This window comes from Cucurbita maxima, unplaced genomic scaffold (genome assembly GCF_002738345.1).
Source record: "Cucurbita maxima cultivar Rimu unplaced genomic scaffold, Cmax_1.0 Cma_Scf00235, whole genome shotgun sequence".
NCBI classification, from domain to species: Eukaryota; Viridiplantae; Streptophyta; class Magnoliopsida; order Cucurbitales; family Cucurbitaceae; genus Cucurbita; species Cucurbita maxima.
In genome coordinates this window covers 61,363-70,698 of record NW_019272251.1, presented here as the reverse complement: position 1 = coordinate 70,698, position 9,336 = coordinate 61,363, and the positions used below count along the sequence as shown (strand labels likewise).

The 9,336-nt window shown below is 37.2% G+C and overlaps 3 protein-coding genes across 4 annotated transcripts; 2 read left to right on the top strand and 1 right to left on the bottom strand.

Annotated features, from left to right (window-relative positions):
* The first annotated feature begins 6 nt into the window (after nt 1-6).
* LOC111474079 (probable methyltransferase PMT13) lies at nt 7-1,888 on the top strand. 2 transcript variants are annotated; one of them, XM_023119336.1, is made up of 4 exons: nt 7-215; nt 478-573; nt 1,137-1,388; nt 1,609-1,888. In XM_023119336.1, the coding sequence occupies exons 1-3, from the start codon at nt 73-75 to the stop codon at nt 1,345-1,347; spliced, it is 450 nt and encodes a 149-aa protein (XP_022975104.1). In that variant the 5' UTR covers nt 7-72; the 3' UTR covers nt 1,348-1,388; nt 1,609-1,888. The 2 variants fall into 2 exon arrangements, with proteins under 2 accessions (XP_022975104.1, XP_022975103.1); XM_023119335.1 differs by lacking the exon at nt 1,609-1,888 and having other exon boundaries at nt 1,137-1,575.
* Nucleotides 1,889-3,522: 1,634 nt separating this feature from the next.
* LOC111474077 (E3 ubiquitin-protein ligase At1g63170-like) lies at nt 3,523-6,964 on the top strand. The gene is made up of 6 exons (XM_023119332.1): nt 3,523-3,685; nt 3,768-4,521; nt 4,609-4,731; nt 4,811-4,943; nt 6,160-6,324; nt 6,551-6,964. The coding sequence occupies exons 2-6, from the start codon at nt 3,968-3,970 to the stop codon at nt 6,722-6,724; spliced, it is 1,149 nt and encodes a 382-aa protein (XP_022975100.1). The 5' UTR covers nt 3,523-3,685; nt 3,768-3,967; the 3' UTR covers nt 6,725-6,964.
* Nucleotides 6,965-7,735: 771 nt separating this feature from the next.
* LOC111474078 (BON1-associated protein 2-like) lies at nt 7,736-8,433 on the bottom strand. Its single transcript, XM_023119334.1, has 2 exons — nt 7,911-8,433; nt 7,736-7,743 (listed from the first exon to the last, which is right to left on the bottom strand). The coding sequence occupies exons 1-2, from the start codon at nt 8,431-8,433 to the stop codon at nt 7,736-7,738; spliced, it is 531 nt and encodes a 176-aa protein (XP_022975102.1).
* Nucleotides 8,434-9,336: the final 903 nt, after the last annotated feature.

Here is a 9,336-nt window from a genome sequence, read left to right as displayed (position 1 = left end):
TGGGAAAGGAGGATTTCTTATTACAAAAAGTCTTTAAATCTGAAGCTGGGCACCCCAGCAGTGCGCAATGTGATGGATATGAATGCATTTTTTGGAGGCTTTGCTGCAGCCATAAGATCTGACCCAGTTTGGGTGATGAACGTTGTTCCTTCTCACAAGCCAGCCACTTTGGCTGCTTTATATGACCGAGGCTTAATTGGAGTCTACCACGATTGGTGAGTTTCAAATTGCTTACTTTAATTCTTCCTAGAGAATGTTTTCGAAACAGATTAGTGATCTTCCCTGGGATTTTAGCTAAAATTCTCTCTTTAAAGTTTAAACCATTATCATTCAATTTTTCTTTTTTGATAGCCACTTCTGAAGTATATATTTATTTTCTTCGTTTCGAGTTTCGAGAGGCCGGTGATGTGGGTACCCTCACAACTAGAATGTTTCGAATGCATTGTTTATTGATGAACCAATATTTGATGGTTTCAGGTGTGAGCCTTTCTCAACGTACCCACGTTCTTATGATTTTATCCACGTATCCGGAATCGAATCACTCGTTAGATATCCAGGTTTCGACAAGAGCAGGTTTGCATTGTTATTTTCACCCATTCTCAGTTATTTCTTTCTGCTGCCTTGTTATTCCCTTGTTTTCTACCGCAAATTTTCATTCATCAGTCTAAAGCTTTGACAACGAATGGCATGGCATAAAACCCAATGTAGTTTTTATGTAAAGAATAATATTGAGGTCTTTCGAGTTGATTCGAAGCGAACGAGTTTATCGACTCGAAACAAAATGATGGGTAGTTTAGTAAACTTCAAATTTAAAACTTAATAAATAGGCCAATCACTTATGACGATAAAGAAGAGTTAGTAGTTAATTCGTATTGTTCCCGAAAATAGTCATTCCCCCCTGAAAGCTTATCATCTAGTACAGTCTTTTCATTTGTATAACGTCCAGATGAAATTGTAAATTTTTGTATACCTTGTTCAAAGAAAAGAACTTCATATATAAATTTGCATATTTAACAACTTATCTTGATCTAATTTGTTGATCCCAAAAATAGGCTCTTTTTCATGTATTGTGGCTGTCCATATTATCCTAGCTTTATAATCAAACCAAGTAAAATGAACTTTTTGGCTCCCTGTAGGTGTAACCTTGTTGATCTAATGGTGGAAATGGACCGAATCTTACGTCCTGAAGGGACAGTAGTGATTCGAGATCATCCTGAAGTTATTGAAAGGGTAAACCGTATAGCTCGAGCAATAAGATGGACCACCACAATACACGAAAAAGAGGCAGGATCACAAGGAAGAGAAAAAATTCTCGTTGCAACCAAAAGCTTTTGGAAGCTACATTGAACATTGAAAGGATGATGGGGCTGTTTATCCTAGTGATCCAGGTATTATTCCTTTTTTGATCCCTATTTTAAGTCAATATAGTAGTGAAAGATTAGAAGGTGAAGAAAGCAAAAACAAATGGAAAGAAGCTGCACAGTAGGTGGCAAATATTCTTTGTTCTAGTTCTCATAATTTCAAAAGATTAGCTGATTTGTGTGTTTTTTGCGCCAATCTGATCACCATTTTCAACTTCCTGCATTAGCTAAATGTTTCCTTTTGCAGTAACTTTATTTATAGGGCATTTGGTAGCTTAAACTCATGCCTACTTTTATGGTGGAAATGGAGGTAATCCAAATCACCGATTCACGTGTATGTTTACGAAAATGCCCCGTAAAATATTTGTATTGGGAGACGTAAATTTGATTTGTGAACTTTTCTTTTATTTTGGTCTTTATATGTTCGTTTTATTTTAGTTCTGTGATCTTGTATTCAACTTGAGTATAGATCAAGTAATTAAAGCATATACCATCGCACGTAAGAAGTTAAAGATTTTGATCCCCCTCCTAGATATTCTTGAACTATATATATATATATCCGAAACAAAGTCGAGAACTATTGATCTTTAAGGTGGTAATTGGCTATGGATGATGACAAAAATTAGGATATAATTTAATCCATGGGTGTGTGGGAATGTTATGCCTTTTTTAGTAGCTAGAAAATGATGTTTTTATTGGTGGTTTGTAATTGACTTTTACTCCCTTGTTCTATTCAATTGGGAATGATCATATTATTATTGGCTTTAATTTTATTTAGAATTAAAAATTAATTGTCACTCTGTTTCATTCATTGTGATCTTGACACGTTTATGACAAGCTTTAAGAGGGACTCAAATTTCATTTATATTTTTTGCTCGACTTTGTGGCTTTACCGAACCTTTAGTGAGACTTGTTAGACGAACACGACTCTCCACAATAGTATGATATTGTCCACTTTGAGCATAAGCTCTCATGGCTTTGCTTTGGGCTTCCCAAAAGGCCTCATATCAATGGAGAGTGTATTCTCAGATTATAAACCCATGACCATTCCCTAAATTAACCGATGTGGGACTTTCATCATCCAACAAGACTTACCTTCGTCAACCGAGCATAACTTGTGCAAAATTTATTAATTAATTTGAATTAAACTATTTAAAATTGGGCAAATGATGTTAGAAATAGGGATTGGTATTTTACAAGCTTGACTATTGGTTCTAACGTAAGCAAGTTGACAACCATACAATTGGGTCGAGCCGAACTCAAGGGCAAAAAAGTAAATAGACTCAATATATATATATATATAAAAGAAAGATGAGTTTTAAGTGTGGTTGGGAAGCAAACATTCAATGCTTTGCTCTTAGACAGCCCCCCACCCTCTTATTTAATGTCCCTACACTTTTCTTTTAATATATATATATATATCTGCCTTAATTTGAATATATAAAAATATATTAATATTTATATATGAAAAATAGTGGGGACGAAAAATGTAATTCTCGGTCTCCGTCCTCATTTAGCTAACGAAAAAAAATATCTACTTGCTTATTTCCATTAGCAGCTCTACTCGAATTAAATAGACATTTCTACCCAAATGTTAACTAAGTTCATATATAATTTTTTAGATTTCTTTGTCTTCACTTATAAGCCGACACTTGTTTTATGTCTCCAACCAAACAAGTATTGTCCATATGTGTAGTCCATTTATTCAAACTCGATCATTAAAGCATCTATTATTATTATTATTATCATTAAATTAAAAAAAAAATTAAAATTTTTAAAAGTTGAATAATATTTTAAACAAATACTTTTGTTTTCCATCCAAAATTAACTTAATAGTATTTTTTTTAAAAAAAAAATCATTTTAAAAATATTTTTGGCACATTAAATAACGTAATAGTATTATATATATATTGTAATTTATTAATTTAACATATTTTAAACATTATGCAATATTTGAAAAAATGTATTTATTTAATGCACAGTAGGTTATAGGGTTTAAATTGATAATGTAAATAAACCACAAATAAAATTAATTTCCATATAAATCCATGAATTTAAAAATTAGATAACTACAAAAATAATAATTATAATAATGATAAATACAATTTAAAAAAAAAACATTAAAGTTAGAGCTAATTATAACATTTTTTAAAAATTAAAATGTACACTAATTTTGTGTTCTTCACCCCCGTTGACTGAAAACTGACAATTGATTTTACATTCAGCGAACAACAAATTATGTCTAAATTCTCGTGAATTTCGTGAAAAGTTGCTGTTCTTTCCATCGGATTCCCTCGCCGTTACATTTCTTCTTAAAGCTCTCCGTAAGTTCTCCAATTCCCCCAATCAATTTGATTCGATTTTCCAGCTTCACAGATTCTTCATCTTCTTTGAATTTTCCCTCAGGTCCCAGCTGATTCTTCGTTGCTTCTGGTCTGTCGAATCCGGAATTTCGGATTGGCTTCACTTTGATTCTTCAGGAAAAGATCAGCTCGATTCGTTTCGTGAAATACCTTTTGCTTTTTTGGAGTTTTGTGATTTTTTGACCTAATTTTTTCACTGAAACTTCGAAGTTCATACTAGAGATCGATAATCGAATCGCTAGAATGCGTGATTCAATCCCACTGTACTCTTCTCCCATCCGGACGGTGGATAATTCGCCTCTGCTTGGCTATTCCGTCGCCGATGGATTCTTCCGATCGCGAGGGTTTATTCGTCGTTCGCCTCAGCCTCTTCGTGGCGCGGTTCGTCTTCTCCGCCGTGCAAGTGGCCGGCAGATGATGCTTCAAGAGCCCTCCGTTCGTGTTCGTGAAACCGCCGCCGAGCAGCTGGAGGAACGGCAGAGCGATTGGGCGTACTCGAAGCCGATAATCCTCTTGGACCTTCTATGGAACTTGGTTTTCGTCGCCATTAGTTTCACTATCCTAGGGCTCAGCACGAGCGAAAATCCTTCTGTGCCGCTTAGGTTTTGGATCATTGGATATGCTTTGCAGTGTATAATTCACATGTCCTGTGTTGCAGCTGAGTATAAGCGGCGGCACTTGACGAGAGAGCCCACCGGATTGGACCGTGGCAGCGACTGGATGAGCGGCGATGACTCGAATTCCGCCTCTGGAAGTGATGGAGATGAAGAACTTACCGTGAATGAAGAAGAACCAAGGTAAAGGCAATGTTCATTCGCCATTTTCACAACTTTGAGCTCTGAGGATCTTTGATTACTAATCTCTAGCATTTACATTTTTCATAGCAATCTTGTGAAGCATATTGAGTCTGCAAATACCTTGTTCTCTTTCATCTGGTGGCTGCTAGGATTTTACTGGGTCACTACTGGAGGCCAAGAATTGATAGATGATTCACCTCAGCTATACTGGTTTGTTAATTTTCAAACCAACTGTTTCGTAACTCGTTAATTGTTCGAGTTCTCATCAGTTCCATGGTCTACAATGCAGGCTTTGTATTACATTCCTTGCTTTCGACGTCGTGTTTGTTCTGATTTGCGTCGCAATTGCCTGTCTTGTTGGTGTTGCTATTTGCTGCTGTCTTCCTTGCATAATTGCTATCTTGTATGCGGTTACCGATCAGGTAGATTCAATGAGCTTTCGTTCAATCTCGTGGGTCGAGTTTGTTGTTTCTTTGACTTAGCTTGTTGTAAATGGACGCCATCCTACAATCCTTTTGTGTGTTGTTTATAGATGAAATATTGGCTTACATAAAACACTTTAAAAGGGGTGCTATCGTGAATTCTTGTTACACTAATTGATGCCAAATGTGTAATTGAATCGGTGTAACAGCCCTAGCTCACCACTAGAAGATATTGTCTTCTCTTTGGGCTTTCTCTTTCGGGCTTCCCCTCAAGGTTTTTAAAATGCCTCTAGGTTTCCACATCTTTATAAAGAATACTTGGTCTCATAATCCACCCCTTTGGAGTCCAACATTCTCGCTAGCACTCGTTCCTCTCTCCAATCGATGTGAGATCTCATTACTTGGTCTCATAATCCACCCCCTTTGGGGTCCAGCATTCTCGCTAGCACTCGTTCTTCTCTCCAATCGATATGAGATCTCATAATCCACCTCACTTCAAGACCCAGCGTCCTCACTGGAAATCATTCCTCTCTCCAATTGATGTGGGATCTATCAATCTACCCCTTCAGGGCACCGTGTCCTCGCTAACAATCATTCTTCTCTCCAATTGATGTGGGATCTCACAATCCACCCCCTTCAGAGCTCAGCGTCCTCACTGGCACACCGCCTGGTGTTGACCCTCATTTGGGGCTCAGTGTCATCGCTGGCACACCACTCGGTGTCTAGCTCTGATACTATTTGTAACAGCTCAAGCCCACCACTAACAAATATTTTTCTCTTTGGGTTTTCCCTCAAAGTTTTTAACACGTCTACCAGGAAGAGGTTTTCACACCCTTGTAAAGAAGGTTTGATTTCTCTTTCCAACCGTTGTGGAATCTCTCATTCAGATTCTATAATGTTCGTATATTTAGTCATCTAGTCTAGAGTCTTTCACTTCTTGTTGTCATAAGGAGATACTTTTGTTCTGTTGTTTGTTGGTTAGTATTTTAATCCCTTATGGCGGCCGGTCATGTTTGATCAGTATAACGCAACCATATAGGTTCTATTGCAGTTATTATCGGCTTATGCTAGAGCGTGACAATGTTGTCAAGAACAGAGAATGTTCCTCGAGTTATATCTGCTTGACATTTTACAATTAGCTTTTGAGTTTGTGATGATACTTACACTGTTGCTACTGTCAACTCACCGTGATTCGTTTCTAACCCGCAAAATTCAGGAAGGAGCAACAAAGGAGGAGATCGATCGCTTACCGAAGTACATATTCAACAGAACATGTGATGTCGAGAAAGGGATTGGTGATACTCAAGAATCTACTGGAGGAATAATGACTAAATGTGACACTGATGCACCTACCAAGCATTTTCTTCGTCCTGAAGATTCTGTAAGTTTCTGATTCGAGATTTCTTTCCGTAAGTTTATCACTTCAAGAATTCGAAGTTCTCTAAACCGTTCTTCGAATACTATCGGATTCGTTCATAAAACTTTTTCATCATGGTAATTGATACTATAGACATTCAAAAAGCTCACTCTTCTGTGCCGAAAGCACCATCAGAACACGAAATCAAACAACTTCCTCCCTTTTTCCTGACCCGAAATCTTATCATCAGGAATGTAGCATCTGCCTCAGTGCTTACGAAAATGAAACGGAGCTACGAGAGCTGCCCTGTAACCACCATTTTCACTGCAACTGCATCGACAAATGGCTACACATCAATGCAACCTGCCCGCTCTGCAAGTTCAACATATTGAAGCTGAACGGTTCCAGTAGCGAAGAAGTGTGACAAAGCTTACGAGCGACGAAGTGCACGCAATTGGTTTTGATGGCTAGTGAGAGAAGGGGGGGCCTTGTTTGAAAGGGTCGCTCCTGCAGAGTTTGTTTTGAAGCTGCTACTGCTGCTGTTGTTGTATGGTTAATGTATGTATGTGCTTTGTTAGAGGGGAACTGTGTTTTGGAGTCCATTGAAATGAGAATGCTATATTAATGTTTTATTATGATAACATTTTAAGTCCTTTTTCTTTAATCATTCTGGTAATCTTTGTGTCCTTTCATGTAGAAAACCAATATCTACTCGAACAGGAGAAGTCCGAGTAGAGAAAACTCTCTTTCTCCGACCCCTCAAACACCCAAACAGAAGAAGTATGCTCTTTTAGCTGGTCGGGTGTGTATTTGTTAAGAACGAGAAATAGAGGTGGGATCGAAATTGCTATCTTCATTAATGTTTAAAAGTATACAAAGAAAAATATACCACTAACTAAATCTTGTAAATAAAATAAAATATACTATCAGCAACTCCCGAATTTAATAAATTTTTATAATTTTAAAAATATCTAATAAAATATCATAATGGAATTTGAATCCTTTTGATACGCAAGAAAAAATGTTTGTAGACTCAGGAAGTCAATAAGAGTTCATTTAATCACTTTGGATCATTTGAAATTTGGTTGCATTAAATTCGAATCTCTACTTGCATGAATATGTTTGGCCAATATAAAGTTTTTCAAAGATTTGACATGAAGAATCAAAGCCTGCTGGAGCTTTCGATTCCGTGATTGGGACCTCGAGGTATAAAGATAGATATTCGTTACTTGACAGGTCGACATCCGTATCTAATATGCCTCTAAATTCTAGAGTTAATGCAAATCATTGACCTATTTGACTCAATCGATCATCATGTATTAGTTAATTTAATAGTTTTCTGAAATTTGAAAAGCATCTAGACATATAAACACAAAAATAAATACAAGGAAGAGTGATGAAGAAGAAGAATGAAGAAATTGTTAAGAATGATGGTTTAATACTCTGTTAAGAACAAGAAACAGAAGTAGGACTTTCAATAACCGTTCTAGACATGATTTCGTTTCTATTTCTCTTTTTTAACATAAAAATTTTTGTGTGTTGTTTATGTACATGATTATGATGAGAAGAAAATAAAATATCTCGATAACTAAAATTCCATTTAGGAATACCAGATACGGCTCCTCTGCTGCCGCCGTGGACTTTTGTTTCCGGCATCGGCACCGTTACTTGAACTCCAATCCCCTGCTTCTGCAACAATGGAAGCTCAATTCCTGCCGCCATCTTCACTCTCATAGACAAGTTAACAACTCCATTCCTATCGCCTCTCTTATCTCTCAACCTGTAACTCAAAAACTGCAGATGACTTTCCGGCAAGTATCCAGCAGTAAAATCCGCCACTGGAACCCTAGCCGTCCCGACGATCTTGATTTTCCGACTCGAAACTCTACGACAAACCTCCACAATAACGAACGCCGCATGCATTGGGAGATCAACGACGAGCTTCTCATTCCACCGCGGGAATCCAGCGCCGTCGCGGTCGATTTTCGTTCTCACAGAGTCGTTCTGAAGATCAGGTTGAACAGTGACGAACAAATCGCTCTTGCTCTTGATCGGCTTTCCACGTACTTGAAGATTCTCTCCCGATATCACAGTGATTTCGATTGTTCGTGAAGAAAATTCGGCATACGCCATAACAAATTTGAGAAATTGCAGAATCAAGAAGGAAGGATTTGAAGAGAATCGGAGATAGAGGACAAAGGTTTTAGAAGTGAAAGGAGATGGAAAGTTGAGAGAAATGGTAAAGAAAAAAGCGGGTTGCTTCTGAACAGAAAAAGCGAGTTGGCTAGGGGTAGTCCAAATACTAAAATCACCGGGCTGTCAATTTATACAAATAACAGACGAATGAAGTGAAATCGAGTCGAAATGTTATTGGACTGTTGTTTGTTTGTTTGGTGGTAGTGGGGGACAGTAATGAGTGAGTGATAATTGGGGGGGAATTTAAATTTCAAATCCGCCGTGGAAAATGTTTATTTTATTTTATTTTATGTTTAATTTTAGTGGTTTTGGAATTCCATGGCTTGAGTGATCGCAATCAATCCCCGTATTGTAAAAAAAGTGGAATTTGCTATTTTGTCCTTTTTCTTTTACATTTTTTCTCCTCCATACCCTTTGGGGTGCAATTGTAAATAAGTAAATTTAGAATACTTTTCACTTTTGCCCCACTTTCCACTCGTGCTTTACAATTTTCCACTCTTATATAATATTTTTATTTTTTTGTCTTCAAATGCAAATAACTCAATTATAAATCTATGATGGTTCCCTAAATGAGTAGATGTGAGACTTTCATTATCCAACACCTCTCCTCGAACAAAGTACACCTCCCCTTAATCGAGGCTCGATTTCACGAGGTGGGAGGCTCGACTCCTTTTTCTTTTGGAGTCCTTTGTTCAACATTTGAGGATTCTATTCTATTGACATGACGGAGTCCTTTGTTCAACATTTGAAGATTCTATTCTATTGACATGACTAGGTTTAGGGCATGACTCTTATACCATGTTAGATGAACACGACTTTCCACAATGCTATTATGATATT

Bases quoted from the DNA above. Each gene is read 5' to 3' on its own strand.
- LOC111474078 (XM_023119334.1), bottom strand. From the start codon at position 8,433: ATGGCGTATGCCGAATTTTCTTCACGAACAATCGAAATCACTGTGATA.
- LOC111474079 (XM_023119336.1), top strand. From the start codon at position 73: ATGGATATGAATGCATTTTTTGGAGGCTTTGCTGCAGCCATAAGATCT. The intron at 216-477 runs GTGAGTTTCAAA...TGATGGTTTCAG, and splicing joins ATTGGAGTCTACCACGATTG to GTGTGAGCCTTTCTCAACGT. The intron at 574-1,136 runs GTTTGCATTGTT...GGCTCCCTGTAG, and splicing joins CCAGGTTTCGACAAGAGCAG to GTGTAACCTTGTTGATCTAA.
- LOC111474077 (XM_023119332.1), top strand. From the start codon at position 3,968: ATGCGTGATTCAATCCCACTGTACTCTTCTCCCATCCGGACGGTGGAT. The intron at 4,522-4,608 runs GTAAAGGCAATG...CATTTTTCATAG, and splicing joins GTGAATGAAGAAGAACCAAG to CAATCTTGTGAAGCATATTG. The intron at 6,325-6,550 runs GTAAGTTTCTGA...TCTTATCATCAG, and splicing joins TTCTTCGTCCTGAAGATTCT to GAATGTAGCATCTGCCTCAG.